This window comes from Engraulis encrasicolus, chromosome 7 (assembly GCF_034702125.1).
Source record: "Engraulis encrasicolus isolate BLACKSEA-1 chromosome 7, IST_EnEncr_1.0, whole genome shotgun sequence".
NCBI lineage: Eukaryota > Metazoa > Chordata > Actinopteri > Clupeiformes > Engraulidae > Engraulis > Engraulis encrasicolus.
The window spans coordinates 28947107-28971106 of record NC_085863.1 but is presented as its reverse complement, the minus strand read 5'-3'; the positions used below and the strand labels follow the sequence as shown (position 1 = coordinate 28971106).

At 43.0% G+C, this 24000-nt stretch overlaps 1 protein-coding gene across 5 annotated transcripts in view; it reads left to right on the top strand.

Annotated features, from left to right (window-relative positions):
• dacha (dachshund a) overlaps positions 1 to 2700 on the top strand; it is a 287023-nt gene extending 284323 nt beyond the window's left edge. For all 5 annotated transcript variants that reach the window (XM_063203226.1, XM_063203225.1, XM_063203224.1 and 2 more), the window contains one exon: positions 2552 to 2700. In XM_063203226.1, coding sequence (XP_063059296.1) covers positions 2552 to 2592 — 41 coding nt within the window. In that variant the 3' untranslated portion in view covers positions 2593 to 2700. The remainder of the gene's footprint in view (positions 1 to 2551) is intronic.
• The last annotated feature ends 21300 nt before the right edge of the window (positions 2701 to 24000 follow it).

Genomic DNA, 24000 nt, shown 5'->3' with positions numbered 1-24000 from the left:
CAGACACGCTGGGGAGAGAGAGAGAGAGAGAGAGAGAGAGAGAGAGAGAGAGAGAGAGAGAGAGAGAGAGAGAGAGAGAGAGAGAGAGAGAGAGAGAGAGAGAGAGAGAGAGAATTGCTCAGGTCACGTGCCTGTCTGTGCGCAGTTGTCACCCAATTCACTTTCAGTGAATTAATACACATGACATGAGGAGTCCGGGAGCTCTGTAAAAACATACTTTAAAACCAAATACTTGTGCCACACAAATAAACATATCCATTATTAGAAATGATGCAGTGAAGCACAACAGCTATTTAGAAATAAACACATACTACCAATCACAATGAAATAGATAATGTGTGAAGTTATAAGTTATATAAGATAAGTTAAGTTATAAGTTATAAGTTATAAGTTATATAGATAAGTTATAAAGTAGAAAGCATATCAATTAGAAATGGGTGTACATTACATTACACTTAGCTGATGCTTTTATCCAAAAGGAATTACAGTCCTTTACAGGGTATTGGTTACAGTCCCTGGAGCAGTGTGGGGTTATGTGCCTTGCTCTAAGGCGCCTCAGCCATTGAGTGAGGTACGGAGTAGAGCATGACACGGGAGTGGATTTTCACTCCCGTCCCATCCCGGTCCCAGAAAAAAAATCCCATCCCGTCCCATCCCGAACTGGAGTAAAAGGAACAAATCCCATCCCGTCCACTCCTGAAAAGAATGTCTCCCAATCCTGCCCACTCCCACTCAAAATCAACCCCACTCCCCTTTTGTCAAAAAAACGAGTTTTTTTGTTTGTTTTTAAAAAATAAAATAAGCGGCATTCTCGCTCCCGTTTTATTCCCGCTTCTGCCTGCCCGCTCCCATTCATCCCGGGACCCGCGGGACCCACGGGAATTCCTGAAAAATGTTATCCTCTAGTACGGAGTGGTAGAGCGGGATTCGAACCTGCAACCCTCTGATCTCAAGCCCATCTCCTTAACCATCAGACCATGGCTGCCAATATTGGTATGAATGTGCTGATATCGATGCAGTATGGGGCTTTAACACCGTTCATGTATCTACTCACACACAGTATACTGTACAAGACACGGTACACAAGATTGATATTTATATCATTCAATCAGTTGCAACTAAGGAACCATTTAAACGTATACATAATATACCGCAAATATAGATAGATAGATAGATAGATAGATAGATAGATAGATAGATAGATAGATAGATAGATAGATAGATCTCTCTCTCTCGCTCTCTCTCTCTCCATCTCTCTCTAATTCTCTCTCTCTCTCTCTCTCCCTCTCCCTCTATCTCGCCGCGTGCTCGGGGGGAATTAAATCCAGCCACGTTGTTCATATTAACATGCAGTGTCCAACTTCTCCCTCTCCACCCACCAGCTGTTCCCCCTTTATCTGCTCGCGCTCACTGACAGCCGACACTTAAGTGATCAATCCCCTAAATTATTCTTGCCGCACGTTTGATTAAAATACTTCTGCGGGTTTTTTTTATTTATTTATTTATTTATTCGGTTGGTTGGTTGGTTGTTGTCTTTTTTTCTTTCTTTAAATCAAGAATCACGTTCGAGTATGAAGAGCCATCATCTTTAGCTGTGCATCTCTCTCTCTCTCTCTCTCTCTCTCTCTCTCTCTCTCTCTCTCTCTCTCTCTCTCTCTCTCTCTCTCTCTCTCTCACACACACACACACACACACACACACACGCTCACACACACACACACACACACACACACACGCACACACACACACACACACACACACACACACACACACACACACACACGCACACACACTTTATCTTTATGTCATTCTCTCTCTTTCTCCATATCTCTTCTCTCCCTCCCTATCTGCCTCTCACTCAATCTCTCTGTGCTTTTTGGAGGGAATGATTGCCACTACCATCGTATGCCACGGGGCAACCATGTATGCATTCCTATTTTGCATATTTAATTTAGAAATTTCTGTGCATAGGTGTGTGTGTGTGTGTGTGTGTGTGTGTGTGTGTGTGTGTGTGTGTGTGTGTGTGTGTGTGTGTGTGTGTGTGTGTGTGTGTGTGTGTGTGTGTGTGTGTGTGTGTGTGTGTGTGTGTGTGTGTGTGTGTGTGTGTGTGCACGCGCGTGTTTGTGTGTGTGTATGTGTGTGTGTGTATAATGTGTTTACATGTTCACTCATATTAGGAAGTGGGGGTTGGAGGATTACGTTGAGGTTTACGGTAAATGAATGACCTTGTTTCCTAAATGGAAAGCTCATTAATATCTAATATTTAATTTAGAACTTTCTATGCGTACGTGTGTACAGTATGTGTGCATTTGTGTGTGTCCACCACTCATATTTTGGAACTGGGTTGGACAATTACATTACAATATTTAATATGTCATTTAGAACTTTCTATGCATACGTGTGTACAGTATGTGTGCATTTGTGTGTGTCCACCACTCATATTTTGGAACTGGGGTGGGCGATTACATTGAGGTTTATATTAATGACCTTGTTGTTTTCTAGATGGGAAGCATGATTTTCCTGTTTTTTCTTCTTTTTTCCCTCTCTGCAGAGAACAGACCTCCCTTTTCCAAGCCTCCCATCATGTACTAAAAGGAGACGGAGCTCCAGCGCTGGTGGTGGAGGGTGCCACTGGTGGTGGGGGAGGCTCATTGAGGATGTTGGAAGCCCACGGAGGCACTCCTTGGCTGGGACATATGAGAGGAGTGAAGAGGGTGGGGTGGGGGGCAGCACCCCAGGAGCTTCTCACTGGGGAGGGGAGGGTGGTTGGGGTTTGGGTTTTGGGTTTTTGGAGGGGGGAGGGGGGGGATGATACCGCCTCCTGGATAAAATTTAAAGGAAAAAAATGTGTACAGGACTGGAGAGAGAGAGAGAAATTAAAGAGTTTGACTGAGCGAGGGAATGAATGAGTGTGAGTGAGTATGAGCGAATGAGTGTGAATGAGTGAGGGAATGACTGAAAGAGTGCATGCTTTTGTATGTACTGTATGTATAAGGCTAAATGTGTGAGGGACAAAGTTTGAGTTTGTGTGTGTGTGTGTGTGTGTGTGTGTGTGTGTGTGTGTGTGTGTGTGTGTGTGTGTGTGCGTGTGCGTGCGTGCGTGCGTGCCTGTATATGAGTGTGCATATGTACGTCTGTGTGTGTGCGTGCGTGCGTGCGTGTGTGTATATGAGTGTGCGTATGTACGTCTGTGTGTGTGCGTGTGCATGTGTGTGTGGGTATTTGTGTGTGTGTACGTGTGTGTGTGTTTGTACGTGTGTACGTGTGTTTGTACGTGTGTACGTGTGTGTGTGTATGTGTGTACGTGTACATTTTAGTGTGTGTGTGTATGTGAGCATGTGTCTGTGTGCATGTCTGTATGTAAGCTGTGTGTGTGTGTGTGTGTGTGTGTGTGTGTGTGTGTTTGTACGTGTGTGTGTGTTTGTATGTGTGTGTGTGTGTATGTGTGTACGTGTACATTTTGGTGTGTGTGTGTATGTGAGCATGTGTCTGTGTGCATGTCTGTATGTAAGCTTGTGTGTGTGTGTGTGTGTGTGTGCGTGCGTGCGTGCGTGCGTGCGTGCGCGTGCGTGCGTGCGTGTGTTTGTGGTTATGAGGGGGTGCAGGGATGCACAGTGAAGGGTGTGTATCAGGAACCTCTCTCTTGTATAAAAAGGAAATAGAAACCTCCCTTGAATCCCCTTGTTTGACTACTTCTACGTTCCTACGTATCTTATCTTTTTCCCTCTTATTTTCTTTTTTTTCTTTTTGATCGTTATTTCCAGGCTTTAAAAAAAAATAGATGGACCTTTTTCTCTGAACGAAAAAGAACATTCCCACGTTGTTCTTGACTCTCTGTGAAGCACATACAACAGCCTATCTTTACACCTGTGCAACATGTCCACACACACACTCTCTTTCTCCTTACACACATTATTATAATTATTATTATTGTTGTTATTATTGCTGTTGCCGTTGTTGTTATTATTGCTGTTGTTATTGTTATTATTATTATTAATATTATTTTTTGGTTTTGATCTTTCTGTCATTCTGTTGCACCAGTGTTTCACAGTTGCACAACAGCCTTTGCAAAAGTCTTGTTTTTTGTGTGTGACAATGTCCTTTTTATGAAGAGATATGAGGATGTGTGGCATACTGTGCTAGGGACATGGCCTGGACAGCAGAATCAAAACATTTCAAAACGACAGAAGAGCAGCGCATTTCGTTTGCCCAGCTGCTATCTTCACAAGAAAGGACACTGGACAAACAAACAAACAAACAAACAAACAGAATTTCAATCAGAGGACGTTTCCATTCCTCTTGTAAGAGTTCCCTTCCTTTTTTTATTTTCCATCTTGTGCTTTGTTTTTAGTTGGGACAAAATAACTAAGAAAAAAGTTTCCCACTGTCACCTGATGACCTCTTTACCCTTTGCTCTCATGCGGCCTGTACTACCATTTTGTTGTTTTATTGTTTGTTGGAATGTTTTATTTTATTTTATTCTTTTTTCTTAAATTTTATTTTATGTTCTTGATTGTCACTCTTGAATGCACAGGATATGAGGTTTTCGAAATGCCTCCCCTCTACATTTGTCCCCATTGCCCCTTTCAGTAATGATTATATTATTATAATTATTATTATTATTATTATATTAGTCCTCTATGAGTTTTCAAAAGAAGAACTTTGTTGAGTTATCGTTGCTATAAATACAGTATTACCGTAACGCCCCATATCCTCCCCCTCCCCCCACCCCTTCCTGTTTTTATCCTTGTTTATAAAGACTTGTAAAAAAAGGCTTTAGCGTTTGCTACTCTGATGTTGTAATGAAGTGAAAACATTTTTAGTGAGATTTAAAAACGTTAAAAAAGGATGAAAAAAAGACGACAAATACCCTAATGCACATCTGATGCGAGCATGCTTGTAGATACCACTCTGATGATTAAAAAATGCTACTGTACACGTACAGGTTTTAAAAAAAATGGAGGAAGAAAAAAAAAGAAAACAGCTGCCAGTTTAAATCTATTTTTTGAAAAGGTTTCTGGGGGATCCATTATAATCATAATCATGGTCGGGCAGCTAATCAATGATGTTGACCTTCTTATAAAAAGTTCATGACATTACCACATATCACACACTCTTGCACATAAAACATAAACACACAAATAAATAAAACATCCATATGGACAACCTTTGGTAGATTTGTTTTCTGTTTTTGTTTGCGTTTTTTAAGTAATAAAAAAAATTGAAACCGAATTGTCACTTCAGTTGTGCTATTTTGTCTTTTGTTCCGAGGGTATGTCTTTTGCAGCATCCGGGTGTGGTGATTGAGGAACACTAAGGAAAAATGTGTTAAGTATACAAAATCAGTAAAACAGTCAAGTACTGCACAGTAATGCAAAAATATTACGAAGGACAAAAAAACAGTATGGTGAAGAGCAAGAGTCAAGAGAAGGCCTATAGTAACTATAATATTACATAGGTTTTATATAGTGGTTTTCTAGATACTCAAAGACACTTTACAGACCATGTAAAATAAAAAACAAAATACACACTCAGACATACAGAGACTCAACAGCAATTTACAGTACAGTAATTTAAAATATTATGAAGGGGGGGGGGCAGTACTGTGAAGAACAAGGTGCAAGAGAAGGACTATCCTGCGGGCTCGTTGGGACTGTCCTAGCCCCATAGCTCTGCATCTGCAGTGCGTCTTAACTCCTGTGATTTGAAATTATGCAGCCTGTCTGGTCTGGGAGGACTGTGTGTGAGAGAGAGAGGGGCTCTGTGTCTCTTAGGTTTTCAGCAAAAAGCCTTCATTCAGCCTTACCTTGACCACCCGCAGGAAATGACCTAATTAATGACTTCCACTGAAAAGCTTTCAGGCGTAAGCTCTCTTTCTCGCTCTCACTCTGTTTGTCTCTCTCTCTCTCTCTTACTCTCTCCCTCTCTCTCTCCCTCTCCCTCTCTTATTTCCCTCCACCTCTCCCTCCATGCTCACTCTCTTCCTATTCCCCCTCCTTCATTCCTCTCCTCCTCCTTCTGCTGTCTCTCTTGCTCCCCCTGTCTGTCTCACTCACACATTCACTCATCATGTTGCCTCTGTTTCAGAACATGGCTATTCTGTCGGTCTCTCTCTCTCTCTCTCTCTCTCTCTCTCTCTCTCTCTCTCTCTCTCTCTCTCCCCTACACACAAACGCAACACACACACACCACCAACAGTGTGTGTGATGTCTTATTGTCAGTGGTCAGGGCAGGATATCAGTCTGAGGAAAACAGGGACGTCTCCATGGACGTAAAGGAGCTTCTCCTCTTCTCTCCTCTCCTCTCCTCTCCTCTCCTCTCCTCTTCTCCTCTCCTCTCCTTCCCTTCCCTTCCCTCCCCTCATCTCCTCCCCTCTCCTCTCCTCTCGTCTCGTCTCCTCTGATCTCCTCTCCTCTCGTCTCCTCTCCTCTGATCTCCTCTCCTCTCCTCTCCTCTCCTCTGTGTTGCATGCAGTGTTCATCTCTTGTGCTGCCCTCCCCCGATCACCAAGAGGACCCTGTTTTTGCACTTCAATTACACACAGCCATTTGATCTGCCTCTGATTAGCGCTCTCCTCTGCACTCACTGTCTTTTATGCAAAGCAGCACAAAGTGCCCAAATTATGATTAGCAAATGTATTAATATTCATTACAATTGGTGCTCTGAAGAACTCACTTCACCTGGTTGTTGTTACTGGAATAAGTTACTGCAATGATAATGCATTCAAAATATCCATGTTACGGGCAGTCTTGAATATCTGTGACGCTCATTATCACACGATAGATGCTTCTTGATAAAAGATTTAATAGGCGTGAAGAAATATTTATGAACAGGGTTCTTCTTTTAGTGTGTGACTACTTCTTCTGACCTTGGTCCAGGTGTCCTCTCACACATTTTGTGCCGATCTTTTCGTTTCAGAGGCGCAATCTATAAAAATGGGCCCAGGGCAATTAAAAATATTGTTCTTGAAGTTGAAATAGGACCGGAGCTGGGAATCGATGTTACTTATCCCCTTTGCAGCGGAATTGTTTGGACAGAATATGCCACAGTGGCTTGGAGCAATTGACTGTCATCAATACACACGACTGGAGACTTGCCAAGGACTCAGGCCAGAGATACTGACTCCACAGGGTGGGTGGTGGCTACTGCAATTACAGCACTGCAGTTACTGTCAAACTTTTGTCTTTTTTTACACATCATACTTCAGTGAAGAGTAGTTTTGGATATCCAGGAGAACAACACAGTTTACTTGACACTATGAGAAGTAAACACGTCAAATAAAATTTGCTTTGGTACATAAATCTGCCTATCTTTCAATCAGAGGGAAAATATTAGGCAACATTGGGAAATAAACAGGGGGTAAAGCGCAATTCACTGTAATAAACAGTATAATCTCAAACAAACAAAAAAAATACAAAAAAAATTAATAAAAATGAATCTCTGAATGAATAAGTTGAGGATGCAGAATATGTGTTAAATTAGTAAAATGAATAAAAAAACACATTTTTTTTTCATTACAAGGGAAAATGTTCCACAATGCTCAGAGCCTTCAATTTTTAACCTTTGAAGATAACCAGCCATGCAATCCTGACATGTCAGGTGAGCAGTTGGCTGTCAGACAACATTGGGGCTGTCATGCAGCATGTGTGCCTCTTAGTCTGGTCTGTGCAGTGTCCCACATCATTGGCCCCAGTAACACCCCTATCGCCAACATCTTGCTTGACCGAACAGAAGATGTTGAATCAGCAAAGATGTCCCCTTAGAGAGACGAGATCACTCTGATTGGCTGTTAAGACTGGTCTCAGAGCATGTCACCTGTCTCTGAGTAGACTTGGCGTGCTATGTAACCTACATTTTCCAAGCCAGTCCATTTCTGTGTCTCAAATGACGCACTTATGTCAGTGCACTGGCGTTTAGTGCATATAGTGCACACAGTCCACTGTGGTCTTTATACATTTTCAGTGTGAATGCCCTATGCACACTGAAACATAATGTCCGAAGTGCACAAGTGCGCCCTTTGAGACACAGCTGTTACCAAAATGGCAATGACCAAGTTGTGATGTATTACCAAAGGCCCTGTGAACTGTCATAGTAATTAGTAATTACAATAGTGGTAAAGGTTTTTCAGTGACTATTACAGCGTTATTAAGTGGCACATTAAGAGGCTACACCTGCTCCCAACTTAGGCTATACAGTACGTGGCCCCAAAGTAGTGCAACGCTCAAACGGTTGAATAGATGAACTTCTTGCATATTTGCTCTTCTCCAGCAACAGTAACCAGCACTTACTGGGCCCTGCCGTGGCCTAATGGTGCGGCACTGAGTTACTACGCCGGCGACCCGGGTTAGATACCGTCGCGGGTCATTTGCAGATCCTCCCTCATTTCTCTCTCCCACTTGCTTCCTGTCACCATCTCCGACTGTGCTGTCAAATAAAAGGCAAAAAAGCCCAAACAAAATATAAAAAAAGGAAAAGGGCTGGACTGAAAGTATGACTGTTTGCCTTCAGATTCTGCTCATGTATTACCGCATTTGAGGCTGCTGCTGCTGCTGCTGCTGAACTGTATAGCCTACTGCGTTTTGTTCACTGTGTGTGGAATCATTCATTTTCGTATCGGAGTATTTGACAGTTTACAAAATTGGCCCCTCCCATCCCAGCTGACTCTCATCATCTGCCTGATTCGATCACTCCAAGTCTAATGGATTGCTGCTCTCGACTGCTTGATGAATGGAAGCAGGACACAGGAACCTGCAAACTCGTTTGAATTCCACAGCTTGCCTGCTGCGTAGTGCCTCAAAACATTCTGAACTCTACGTTTTTGGATTGCGCCACAGTATACCACCATGAACGCACCCAGTGCAGGAGTAATGCACAGGCTAGATACAGGTATATCTGCAGCCTAGGGACCCCCACCTGCCAGGGGGCCCTGATTGGTCAAACGTGAAAAATGGCCTGAATTGTGAGCAGATACAATATTGAAAAATGCATCTGTTGTGTTCAGTACAGTTGGTAGACATGTTATCCTTAAATCCTAGCTTGTAACTATGACACTGTATATAGGCCTATACATTTGTTGCAATATTGGCTTTCTGGAGGGCCCCACAGCAACCTGTAGCCTAGGGACCCCAGGCCATCTTAATCCAGCCCTGAACACACCCATGTAATAGGTTTCATTTCAAGTCCATAAGGCTTAGCCAAAAATATCAAGCATTAAACTCTTTGTCATTGTTTCTTGAATTCCCCTTGTACTGAGATGCAGAATTATCGAAATGACAATGAGGTGTTTCTAGACAGTATGGTACCCAGCAGATTTTTCTGGGTTGTGATCTTGAAGATTTTTAAATTCACATACTGCTTGCACACATGCACAAGTTATGCAACCTAGAACAGGAAGGAAAAAATAGAGGGAAAAAAACCATGAGGTCCCCTTTACATGACCTACCTTTCATGATGACGTGTATTTTGCCATTTTGGTATGAAATGTATATGCAAGCTCTTTAGCCCAGATTTATCATGCGAGTATTGTGCAAGCCACTTCAGGTGATTCATGTGTGCACATGTGCATAACAAGTGCTTTTTCAGTGCATAGGCCCCTTTTCAACGCAGGTTTACTACACTGTATTTCAAAACACTCATCGCTTCCTTTACCTGGAAGTTGGAATGCAAGCAGTGTACTGTACAGCAGGGCTGGTAATCTGGCATACGGGGCATTTTCCAGGTGGGTCGGCAGTCCTCTGGGGCCGATGCCGTTTGTTTTTTTCCTTCCAGAGTAGCGCTCAATTTAGATGGGGCAGCCCATTGCTCTGTCTTTAATATAGACAGTGGATTGAGGTAATGGTAATATCGTACAAAAGCAGAGGGTTGTGTGACGGCCCGGTCCAAGTAAAAAATGGCTGGGCTGGGCTGTTTTTTGATCCCAGTCCAGCTCTGGCAGGGCAAATAGAATTGACAGAGGAGTAATCTGTGCATCAATGGGAGATGGACAAATGTTCTAGAAATGGAAGAGCTGAAAAGCTGGCAAAACACAGAATCAACTCTCTTCTTTTCTTTTCTTTAAATCAGACAAACAACATAGGGACTACTGTTTTCATGATCTTGAATTTCAAGAACTGACATCATTTAAGAAGAATATTTTTAATGCTATTTTGGAAGTTCAGGCAGAACAGAACAGCAGAGCACAGCACAACACAGCACTCAGAAGTCAGTTGTCATTTCTAATCTCCGCTGGTGTTTTTCCTTGTAGAGCAGAAGGGCTAAGAGCTCTGTTTTCTTCTTTTTTTTCTTTCCCGCTTCACAGGCCTTGGAGGCAAGACTAACGCGTCTGTAGTACTGTGCTGTAGATCAACTAATTGCTGTTTGTTAAGCCGAGGCATGTTCTCTTCAGGCACAACAATGATTTGCACTGTGGGAGGGCAGCGCTCCGGAGTCTCTCTGGGGAGGCCCTACTGTCATCCGGAAGAGGCAGATCCCATCCCTCTAGAAAAAGGACTGCACATCTACACTGCCCTACAATTTCAGAACGCAGTATAATTCAAAATGCCAAACTGAGAAAAAAGGCTTTAAAGTTTCCTTTCTGTCCACGCGACTGTGTTGGAGGTAAAGTGGTGATGACACTTCCATATAATACTTTTTTATGGTGAAAATTTATGCACGCAAGAAAAAAGCAAAAAAAAACAACATTCTCATTACTTTTTAGCTGAAAAATCATTATACTGCGCTCTGTTGTGGTATTACTGTCTACACCAAAACCACGGTGTCAATGGAGAAGTGCAGTATGATTCGCATTATACTGCGTTCTTGGCTAGTAACACGTAGCCTCCTAAAACCAAAAAGCGCAGTATAATCAGTTTTTTGCGTTTTTTTCCGAAACGGGACCAAGTTGGGCCAAAAAATTTTAACACAAGAAAAAGAAGGTATTTTAAAGCCAATTTCCGGTCTAAACCCATTTTCGACCATTTTCAAGATACTGCGTTCTGATATTGTAGGGCAGTACAGTACAGTGCGTACGGCCCGTGTTGCCAGATGTACGATCATTATCGCATTTGTACCATCATTTTTGTCAATTTTGTCCTCTGTACAATCAAGAAAACATGATAATTTCAGAGTTGTAAATTTGGGTCTTGTACGATAATTTCCCCCCAAAAAGGATAATTTTGAGGTTTTGGTATGATAATTCCACATTTTCTATCTGGCAACACTGGCGTACGGGTGGAGAGAGGAGTGGAGATCATGGTGGAGGGTGGTAGAGGACCAGGCCTGTCATAGTCAGACACACAAACTAGACAATCACCAATGGCCCCCAGCTGAAAGAGGGGGCCCCTCCACAAATATTTTTAAAAGAGAAAGGGGTGTCCCAAGTCCCTCTTTGGCTAGGGCCACCAAAATACCTTGACTGCACCTTTATGTACAGGTTGAAAGAGAAGTGGAGCGTTGTAGAGGTCGTTGCAGGGGGAGAGAGAGGCAGCCATCTACACCCCCTATAGGCACTTCGTTTAAAATAAAAGAAGGATATTCCTTGGTGTGTGTGTGCATTTTGTGTGTGTGTGTGCTTGCATGCGTGTGTGTGTGTGTGTGTGCTTGCATTCGTCTGTGTGTGTGTGTGCAGGGCAGCTGACAGCTTTGGCTGGGCCTGGGACTAAACCATCTGAAATGTTCCCCCATTCAATGCAAGCTAACAGGGACCCAATTCTAGGCCCAATTCTATGTTCAGATATTACAGGGTAGTGGTTACAATTCCTGGAGCAACATGAGGATAGGTTCCTTGCTTAAGGGCATTTCAGCCACAGAGGTAGAAAGGGAATTGTAAGCGCGGGCATAAAGCTGCAACCCTGTAACCTACAGTCCAAGTCCCTAACCGTTAAGCCATGGCTGTCCTTTTCTGTCTCTCTCACTCACTTCCGCATTCACTCTTCACTGTCCTATCAAATGAAGCGTACTGTAGGAGCCAGGTATTTTTGTGTGCTTCCAATCCATACACATAGTGTACTACCACAGTGGGTTTACATACAGTGTTGAATCTCGCCCTCCAACCCGTGCCTGCAGTTCACCTAGGGAGCGCTGTCGAGACAGCAGAGCTCATAAGGCTGGCGCTAATAACTGACAATTGTGCTCGCTGTCGGCTGAAACTTTACAATATTACTGTAAGTTCTGAGAAAACAATGTGGATTTCAATGAAATGTACAATAACCTGGGAGTTATGTCCTTCTGATTTCCTACAGAATTGGCATTTATGAGTCAGGCTCTGCTAGCATCTTGTTAACAAAATTCCTTTACGGCCGTCGTGATCACAGCAATGCAGCCGGCCGACCAATCCAAACGCAGTGTGTGAAGCCACTCGTGACGTCATATTGACAATAAAGACGTATTTTACAAAGATCCAGCGAGTTTAAACATTCAAACTAAGTGCTGTTTGAAAGGATAATCTATCCTGCCTTTTGGAAAAATAAAATGAAACAATGATACCAATTCTCTCCCAAAGCAATGGCAGCATCGTGGTTGAGCTCCATGGGACCCCATTCATTTCAACAGCCTCTGCGCTCCTTGGCGCTCCTCTGCGCTGTCTGGATGGCGCCACTTAGTGGACAGTACCACCCGGAAAAAGTTGCGAGATTCCTCTCGTACTACCCATAAACACTCTCTGGTAATACTCTGCTCCGCAAAAGTAGTAGCAGTACAGTACTGCCCCCGCATTCTGAATGGCCACAAGGTGTAATGAGCAACGGTAAGCGCCGAGGTAAGGTAATGCCGTGATCGGATTGAATTGACAACATCGGTACTATGAAACTTCCAGGGGACATCCAACGTGTTATAATGTGTGGGTGATCCATAGAGGTTTCTCAAACCTGGCAAAGGCGTTGCATGTTGCATGTCAAGGAAACATGGTACCAAATCAGTGTCTCCTACTGTGAAAGCAGTGTTCTTTGACAAAGTATTTAAGTATAGAGCCCTGAAGCTAACATCCATCTATCTTCAGTAGGACTACTTTCCCTTGTAAATGTATTTTGGTCCATTTCACTTTGTTTGTTGTAGCCAGTTGTTTGACCATGACCATGGCTGAAACAGAAAAAGACAGTGTCCAGCAAGTTATTGGGAGCAGTCAGCAGGTCAGCAGTCCCAACTCTCAGCAGAGTGTTCATTGCGTCCTGACAAAAGAGAAGGAGCAAGGAGGTGAAGACAGAAAACTTTCCAGATGGACAGACGGACCTTTGCTGCAGTCTGTGGCGGCCTGACCAGTCTTGGCCTCCTTGGGAGTCTTTTCTTCATCTACTGCCTGATCTCCTACAGCGAAGAGCAGGAGGGGTTCAAGCCACCACTGAAGATGCTCGTGAGATCTCTGGTCGGTAGCAACTGCCTCTTTCAGATCACTCTGATGGTGTATGTTTCTATGGTGTTCTTGCGTGCTGACCAGATTTTGAAGATGATGGTTGATGTTATGAATCATTTCTTTTTGGAACTCAATTTGACCGTTTCGGTTTTGATTAGCGTGTTTTACTACACACAGATAGTGCCTGCAAGGCACAAAGTCTCCATCTGGTTAAAGCGAAACATTAAAGCTGTTGTTTACTCTGCACTTGCATCACTTTGGCTAGTCATGATCATAATGGCAGCCGCGGACTTTCTTGTGGTGTATGACATGAAGAGCTCCACTCTAGGTGACATGCACAATGCCAATAGTACATCCAACAGTACAAATATCACTCAGGACAACCCTGATATACCCGCACCTCTAAATGTAAAACGTGCGGTTGTTCGAGGTATACTATATGTTACATTGCTTGCGGCATTGGTCATAGAACTGTTGGCCATCACAGCTGTGTTTTGCTACCTGTATCACCACATCAGGAACATGGAGGCCAATGGGAGCTCCCAGACCCTTAGGAACCAGATGAGGACAGCTATTTCGGGGGCCATCGGCGGAGTCCTATATCTGCTCATCTCTCTGGAGACCTTCATTGATTTCATACACTGGGTTGGCAGGTTTCCCCTCTATGACCCGGGGAACCACATCAGACTCACCCTCTTTGCTGCTTACAGCTTTGGATTCATGATGAACATGTGTGTGTTTCAGGCTGTCTTCAGACTAAGGGTTGTTGCCATGGTGAAGACTGTGAGAGACTGGTTTTGTGCAGGACTGTGTCTACAGGAGCCGTCATAGATGTAGACATAGTAGGCCCATGATTGAAACAGGGCTGTACTTCCATCCGGGTCAAATCCATTTTTCTATGGACTTGGACTCACTAGTAGTAGGGCTAGGACTTATCTTGGACTCAGACACTGGTCTTGCCATTGCCAAATATCGCTTTCGGACTCGCCCAAGTCTGTCTTCATTTTATATAGAACACTGGCCATCATATATTCTAAACTGGAGCTTTAATCCAATAACTCCTATTTTCTAATCACATGCATGGCCTATAGTTTACCTTCAAACATTCATGTTATTGTAATTAATCACTTTCATTGATTTACACTGACTGGCCTGTGACTCATACTTAACTTGGACTCTAATCTTTTTGGACTCTGACTTGTCCCGGACTTGACTAGTCCTGGTCTTGGACTCTACAGTACAAAGGTGGAAGGTATGACCCTGGGTGGAAATGAGTGCCTGAAGCTAATTTATTGCCATGAAGAAGTCAACAAGCTTTCTAGGTTCTTATGCAACAGAATTCTGCCTTAGTGATGTTTTAAAGTAATGCATTTCAAAAATATACCGGATTGTATATCACTTAGCAGTTTCACGAAATTCTTTATTTGTGTTTGTTAAACAATATATCATAATACATTTAACTAAGTAATGTTCTGATGGAAGTACAACACATGGTATGGATAAGATCCCAGTTGCAGGCACTGATTTACTCGGCCAGGAAGGTCTTTATTATTGGCCTAACGCATAATAAAAAACACCAACATGTATCAGTCTATCAGTCTTTTTTAGGGTGTGTGTAAAGACTTGCCTAGATCCAAACTTGCAACCCTACTGTTCCTGCTCCCTCTGTCAATTACGTCCCATACCCACTCATTGCTGTACAATGAAATATAGTCAAAAAGGGTGAGGGCAGTTTAAAAAGTATATATACTACATACTGTATATGAGTATATATCTCAGCAGCTGGAACATACAGTCATGGTATGTTAAAATCTAGCTGCAGGAAGGTAACACCATCCATCCATCTTCTTTGGGACTACTTTCCCTTGTAAATAGAGAAGGACTCCAGCAAGAGGTCAGCACGCAAGGGACAATGGCAGGAGTCCTTTATCTAGTAGTCACCTCTCTGGAGTCCTTCACTGATTCCCCACTATTGACCGTGCTTGGTTAACACCAGACGATCTCACAAGGCTACTTATGCAATTCCTGGAGTAATATGGTGCCTTGCTCAAGGGCACTTCAGCCACGGAGATAGAAAGGTAATTGTAAGGGTAGGAATTCAACCTGCAACCCTGTAACCTACAGTCAAAGTCTCTAAAGGCGCATTCATAGTTAACGTAACTGGCGCTAACCTCATTCATACCTCCCTGGCGACGGTGGCGTGCGCTGAAAATGATGTCACACGCTCCTCCGCAAGCTGCCGCGGTGCGAGGTCGTGCACCCCACATCTTTTTGTAACTTGGCGTGCGCCACCAGTGACCATGCAGGTAGGCAGACAAAGCAGGAGTTGCGAAGAGATATAGGTTACAGCTACTGGACTACAGAAGGGACCCTGCATCATTTTGAGGATATAAAATGTCTTAAAGAGTTATTTTATCTTCTCCCTTAAATGTTGTTCAGTGAAACAATTGTTTACTTTGTTCAGCAAAGCACGTTGTGTTTGGCGATCTATTTATAGCCTAAATTCTGCAGCTAGAACAATGCTCTCACATGGTCTTGGAATGATCTGGCAATGTAGGCTACAACAAAAATATTGTGATAGGCCTAAGTCATAAGTCAGACGTTCAGTAGCCCTACAGCAGCCGTGTTTGGCTTCCTATTTTAGATCTCTACAACCGCTGCGTCTGATTCTGCCGCCGATTTCTGCAGTTTCTCTCATGAGCAGCAGAGGACACACTTCCGGAAAGGTAAGCAAAAGCCTGTATATGGCGCTTTTGACTATGAATGGTCTGCCACATTTTAATGGTTCTCGCGCCAAATTACGCACGTTAAGTACGCGGAGCCCTTAAGCCATGGCTGTCCTTTTCCGTCTCTCACTTACTTCCTTATTTACTCTTCACAGTTCAATAAAATAAAGTGTACAGAGTACAATGGGAGCCACGTATTTTGTCTGCATCCACACACATACACGTACTATGAAACTTCCAGGGGACATCCAACATGTTGTAATGTGTGGGTGATCAATGGAGATTTCTCAAACCTTGCAAAGACGTTGCATGTTGCAGTCAAGGAAACACAGTACCAAATCAGTGTCTCCTACTGTGAAAGCAGTGTTCTTTGACAAAATATTTTAAGTATATAGAGCAGGAGCTTGAATATACAATCATGGCACCTTTGAACCCTGAAGCTAACACAACATCCATCCATCTATCTTCTGTAGTGCTACTTTCCCTTGTAAATGTATTTTGGTCCATTTCACTTTGTTTGTTGTAGCCAGTTGTTCGACCATGACCATGGCTGAAACAGAAAAAGACAGAGTGTCCAACAAGTTGTTGTGAGCAGTCAGCAGGTCAGCAGTCCCAACTCTCAGCAGAGTGTTCATCGCGTCCTGACAAAAGAGAAGGCGCAAGGAGGTGAAGACAGAAAACTTTCCAGATGGACAGACGGACCTTTGCTGCAGTCTGTGGCGGCCTGACCAGTCTTGGCCTCCTTGGGAGCCTTTTCTTCATCTACTGCCTGATCTCCTACAGCGAAGAGCAGGAGGGGTTCAAGCCACCACTGAAGATGCTCGTGAGATCTCTGGTCGGTAGCAACTGCCTCTTTCAGATGACTCTGATGGCGTATGTTTCTATGGCGTTCTTGCATGCTCACTGGATTTTGGAGATCATGGTTGATGTTATGAATCATTTCTTTTTGGAACTCAATTTGACCGTTTCGGTTTTGATTAGCGTGTTTTACTACACACAGATAGTGCCTGCAAGGCACATAGTCTCCATCTGGTTGAAGCGAAACCTTAAAGCTGTTATTTACTCTGCACTGGCATGGCTTTGGCTAGTCATGATCTTCCTGGCAGTCATGGAGTTCTATATGTCGTATGAAATCAAAATCTCCACTCTTGGTGACATGCACAATGCTAACAGTACATCCTCACCCTACAATATCACACAGGAAGACAAATCTGATTTTCTCCCACCTCTAAATGCAAAACAAGGGGTAGCTCGGGGTATATTATGTGCTACATTGCTTATAATGCTGGTCGTAGAAATGTGGTCCATCACAGCGGTGTTTCGCTACATGTGTCACCACATCAGGACGATGGAGGCCACTGGAACTTCCCAGCACCTCCGGAACCAGATAAGGACAGCTATCTTGGCGGTCATCACCGCGGTCCTTTATCTGGTCATCGCTCTGAAGACCTTCATTGATTTCATACACTGGGTTGGCAGGATTCCATTTCCTGGCCCAGGGAACCACAACAATCTCACCCTCTATGCTGCTTGGAGCTTTGGATTAATGATGAACATGCTAGTTGCTCAGGCTGTCTTCAGACTGAGGGTTGTTGCCATGGTGAAGACTGTGAGAGACTGGTTTTGTGCAGGACTGTGTCCATAGGAGCCGTCATAGATGTAGACATAGTTGGCCCATGATGGAAACAGGGCTGTAGTACTTCCGTCCGGGTCAAGTCCATTTTTCTATGGACTTGGACTCACTAGTAGTTGGGATAGGACTTATCTTGGACTCAGACACTGATCTTGCCAAATACCGCTTTTGCACTCCCCCAAGTCTGTCTTGATTTAATTTAGAACACTGGGCATAACTGATCCAATAACGTCCTAGTTCTTCACATGCATGGCCTATCATTTACCTTCAAACATTCATGTTATTGTCATTAATCATTTTCATTAACTTACACTGACTGGCACGTGACTCGGACTTGACTTGGACTCTAATCTTTTTGGACTCTTGTCTTGTCTCGGACCTCTTTAGACTTTGACTTGTCTCAGACCTGACTAGTCCTGGTCTTGGACTTGTCTTGTACTCAACAAAGGTGGACTTGACAACAGCCCTGAATGGAAATGACTGACTGAGGCTAATGAATTGTCATGAAGAAGTCAACAAGCTCTTATCCAACAGAATTCTAATCTGCCCTTGTGATTTTGTTTTGAAGTAATGCATTTCAAAAATATATCAGATTGTCCATGCATTGTTTATCAGTGTTGTGAAATTCTTTATTTGAGTTTGTAAAACAATATATCATAATACATTTAACTAAGTAATGTGCTGATGGAAATATAACACACAATGGTATGGTTACATGGCATACTTTTTAGTTCAATACAGAAGGGGAAAGATCCCAGTTGCAGGCACTTGGGTGATTTACACAGCCTGAAAAGGTCTTTACTTTTGTGCTAACGCGTGATAAAAAAACACCTGTATGTACATGTATCAGCCTTTCAGCCTTTACCAGTATGTTTGTTAAGTCTTTTCGAAATACATGTTCTGGATGAAAGGTGATTGTTATTTGAGCAGCTGGGAAAATTGTTTGGCCTAGATCCAAATTTGCAACTAACGTAGAGTCCCAACCCTACTCTACCCGCTCCCTCTATCACTTACTTCCCATACCCACTCTTTGCTGTAGGCCTACTATAAAGTAAAATCAAAAAGGGTGAAAGAAAAAAAAATTGTATATCTCAGAAACTTGAGCATATAGTCATGGTATGTTCAAATCCTGCTGCGCGAAGGTTACACCAAAGAAAGTAGATCCAAAGGAAGAAGCGTCATTTTGTTTCTTTTCCGGTATCCACTTTATGTCGGGTGAACGCCCCCTTAGGAGACCTTCGGTTAGGAGACCTTCGGAGTCCTGAGGTTGAGAATAAATCAAGCCCCCTTAGCGCTGTAGATGGCGGTAGCGCACGTCTTGAGCAAACACCTCAAAAATAGAAGAAGAAGGAGGGGACAACGCCCCCTTAGGAGACCCAACTTGAGCCCACGCTTTTGCATTGAGTGGGCGTGGTTTGCGTTATCTTTCTCTTATCCAGTATTTTTGGTAACACCATCCATCCATGGATCCATCCATCAATCAACTTGTGTAGGGCTACTTTCCCTTGTAAATGGTGTCTGGTCTATTTCACTTTGTTTATTGTAGCCAGTCATTCAAACATGACGATGGCTGAAACAGAGATGGACTGGTTACCTGGTCATCTTACTGGAGCCCTTCACTGATTTCTTACGCTGGGTTAGCAGGTTCCCCACTTCTGACCTTGCTTAGCTAACACTAGACAATCTCACAAGTGAGAGTCTGGAGGATACCTATGCAATTTCTCGTATATAAGGTGTGCTTTACGATTCCCCATGGCCGTTTATTGGACATGATCAATCGACCATAGTCAATCGTATCAGTTGTATCTATTCAAACACCTTTCCTCCCCTCCCCACTCTTTGATTGGAGCCCGAGATCTGGAACCCATCCATGCTGTCTTGAAGATCAGACTAATTGTGCAAAGCGGATGGAATTTCCCAGGCTACATCTGACCCAGGGAAGTGGATCAAACTCATCACCATTGCTGTGTACAGCGTTGGATTCATGGGAAACCAGGGTGGGAGTCAGGCTTGTCCTCAGAATGTGAGAGACTGTTTTTGTACAGCATTGTGTCCATAGGAATCGTCATTAATAGTAGGCCCATGTTGGAAACAAATGCTGATTCAGGCTGATGAAATGCCAAGAGGACAACAGTTCAACAAAAGTTCAACAAGAAGGAAAGAAAAATCATTTGTCCATGCACCTCAGTTGATGAAGGCCATAGGGAAGATACACGTTGGTGATTGATGTACCAGCCCACTGAGTAAAGATTGTTTTTAAATTTTAAACTGAAGTGCCGGCACCAAAGATATTTCCTCCCTTTTTGTTGTACATTCCACCCTCCAAGAGCACCAGTTGATTTGGAGGGATATTAGTAGCGCTCTACCTATTCTTCTTCTGAACCTGGGGGCAGCCGTGGCCTAGTGTTTAGAGAGTTGATCTTTCGATCTAGGGGTTGCAGGTTCAAATCCCCCCTGACCTCTCCCTACATATCCATCCATGGCTGAAGTGCCCTTGAGCAAGGCAACTAACCCCACATTGCTCCAGGGACTGTAACCAATACCCTGAAAAATAATAACTGTAAGTCGCTTTGAATACATGAAAGCGTCAGCTAAGTGCAATGTAATGTAATGTAATGTAATGAACCTTGTTCCACAGAATCATGTACTGTCGATGGCATTTAACGGTAGAGTATGTCCTTTTTCGTAGCAGAATGTATACTGCCCATTCACAAATGTTATTTCTTTAATGATTATTTCCACCATTGTGACATGGAAATGTACACTTTTCATGTACATGAATTGGTTGGTCTTCTCTCTGTCCACCATTTTCATTTACCAGTTATATACATCTTTGGTTGCAAAACTTACTGTACTTAGGTCAGAGCAGTAGATATTCATTTATTACTCAGTAAGTATTCATGAATATATGTATCTCATTTGTAAATGGGCAGCACACATTTTGAAAATAAACCCCTAAAATTACATACGCTATCTGTAATGTAGGCCTACTGTAATACATTTGTAAAATATATCAGGTTGTCTAAAGTACTGTATGCAGTCCTAACGAGTTTCATGAAATTCTTGTTGCAGTAACGTTGTAATGTAATAAAGTTGAATAATAACCACAAAGCCGTTAACTGTTGACAGTCTTACCATCTGTGGATTAATACAGTACATGCATTCTCTCTCTAAGTAGACTGTTTGAAGTGTCCTGATGTAAAAAAAAAAAAAAAAAAAAAAAGAAAGAAAAAACATAGGCTAAATAACTAAATAAAGTCTTTGTACCATCAGAAGCCATTCTTCATTCTTGTTATTAGTTCAGTTATCTTCATTTCACCTAGACAACCCTCTGTCTACGTTCAAGGCACTGATGGACTGAGACCAAAAACACCAGGCCATTTTTTCATAAACTGGCTCTTCACACAAGCAGTTTTTGCACCATATCCTGCTTGACTCAGTCAGTCCAATGTCTATACTATGTTCAAGATGGACCGGTGGGCTATCCCCTCTTAGCTGAGGGACAGTCCCTAATAAAGAAAGAAAGAAAGAAAGAAACAGAAATTCTGCAGTATCCGCTGCTGGAGATTGCCACCGGTCCACCAGGAAAATGCCCTGTATGCCTGATGACCCGTACAGCCTTGTCTAAAGGACATAAGAGAGCCATGATGTACACACCGTGCTGCCCTTTTTCCCCACTTGGGACCCACTGAAGCTTTCAACGCTGCGCAGTTCAGGAATGTGACGGTCATCATTGTGTCAAAGGGTTATAAAGTAGGCAAGGAGAACGTGACTCATAAAAGTTGTGTGAATCCTCCTTTGATCAAGTGCGGACAGGTGTTTAATAACTAAAGACATGTGATCCCGGCCAGGCAGGCCGGGCCCGGGACGGGACGCTCGGGGTTATGCAAGTTATTAGTTCCATATAGCCAGGCCAGGATTAAGATGATATGGGGCCCCGAGGCTGGAGGTTGCTGTGGGGGCCCCCGGAAGGCAAATTTTGTGACAAATTTACATAGACAATGTCACAATTACGAGCTTGGAATTAATGATAACTTAACTATCAACTATACTCAATATGACACAAGTATTTATCAATATTGCATCCTGTCACAATTCCACAATTTTGCACTATTGGCCAATCAGGGCCCCCCTGGCAGGTGGGGCCCCAGGCTGCAGCCATATCTAGCCTGTGTGTTAATCCGGCCCTGCACACAGCGAAGCAGGATAAAGGCAGGCTTCTGTTGAGAGCTGCATCCTAGACTGGACTGGCCATCTGGCACACAGGGCATTTCCTACAGGGACAGTGCTGTTTATTTTTTGTTTGCTTCTTTTTGGGGGTATTTTCTTACAGACTGTGTAGAGGGGCGCGAGCAAAAATGCCTGGGTCTTTTCGCTCCCAGTCCACCCCTAGCTGCGTACAGTTAAACAGAATAAAGGGGGGCTTCTGTTGAGAGCTGCACTTACTCTAGCCGCACAGTAAAAATGCAATGTTAATTCAATACTTAGAGAGTACTCTGGGAACAAATACACCCTAAAAGATGTTAAAGTGACTCCCTGAGTGTTGAATTGGCACTGCATTTTACTGTGCGCCTTTCATTGATCAACAGTAACACAGAGTAATAGATACACACGACCTTAAGAACTGACAATAGCATTTCACAATTATCTGACATTTTAAAACTAGGTATACTTTCTTAATTATTTAGTTCTATTTTATTATTTTTATTTTTAAAGTGTATTTTTACTTGCTCTTTACAGTAGGCCTATGGTTATTACCATTGCACTTCATCAGGTTCACTCGCTCTGAGTAACAAGACTTGTTGGTCACCATGTAATTATTTAGTCTTACTGATTTTATAACTTGCATTTTTTTACAGCATGATTATTATTGCATGTGACATTGCATGTTGCATTGCATGCTGCATGGGCGACATGTTTTATACAGCACATCATCAGTTTCACTCTCTGAGGAACAAGACCCGCTGACTTCTTGAGCAGTGTTGCCAGATGTGAGTGATCATTTCCAGTCCAATAGATGCTCAAAATCCACCTGGAAACACTAAATACCACCGGATTTGAACAAAATTCTATTGATTTCTGTGGGCATTAACTAGAGTAAAACCCGCCCAATACCAATGTTTTGCCCCTCAGACGGTCACTCTAAACAGCCCAATTAGGCAGGAAACCCACCAACCTGGCAATACTGTTCTTGGGCACCATCAGCATGTGCTCCTCTCCTGTCCTCCTGATGTCGTTTAACTAGCGAGAACAGAACGTTCTTAACAATGTAAACAAAACGCGTTGACAGGCATAAACAGCAGGGTAAATGTGGACAGTAAAAAAGCGGGCAGACAATGGCCCTCTTAACTGGTGCTGTACAGAGGCATTGTGGGGGCTGCACCTTCAGGCATCATTAAAAGTTGAGCAAACTGCAGTAAATTTCACTCTTAAGTCTAATGGAGAATAATGGGCGGCAGGGTGCGGGTCTGGGGGAGACTAAAACCTGTCTGGGAATGTCCTTTTGCTGTGTTTTCCATTCGCTTCCTTTCCATTCTTCTTTTCCTCTCTCTTTCATTGTCTCTTTCTTCTCACCAGGTTATCTCTCTCTCTCTCTCTCTCTCTCAATTCAATTCAATTCAAATTCAAAAGTGCTTTATCTCTCTCTCTCTCTCTCTCTCTCTCTCTCTCTCTCTCTCTCTCTGTCTCTGTCTCTCTCTCTAATATTACCATGAAGCATACACTTTTCAAAAGTGAATGAGATGGCATTGAAATTGGCATAGGAATGAAATGGTGAAAAGCAAAATTGCAATGACCTTGGCTATAGTAGGGTAAGTATTTTTAAGTGTGTAGGCCCTAAATGGTGCAGAATTAAATGGTCGAAGAGGACTTCATGTCACAAACTGGAAATATTGAAAAGACTTACTGTATCAATGTCTTCATCAATATCTTGCTCTCTCCATTTTACAGTCATTTTACATTTTCTACACATACTGAAAAAAGACAGTCTAACAGTCTAAAGAGCAAACTACCTCCTCCGGCAGACTGGGAAATCATTTCTCCCTCTAACATGTATTCCAGAAAGGGGTTTCATGCCACCCCGTAAATATTTCACAGCAAGGAGAATCATTACCCATGTGATTTTAAAAATACTTCTGGACAGTGCCAAATGCCAACTGTTCCTACTCCTGACAGATAGCCACCTCCCAGACTAGCTTTAGGCACGTGGGCTACTGTAGAGGGAAGAAAAGGCTGCCTTATAACCTGCATGGAGTTTTTGCTGGAGCACCATTTAACATGGGCACAATCTATCTGTGTGTTGTGCTGTGTGTGTGTGT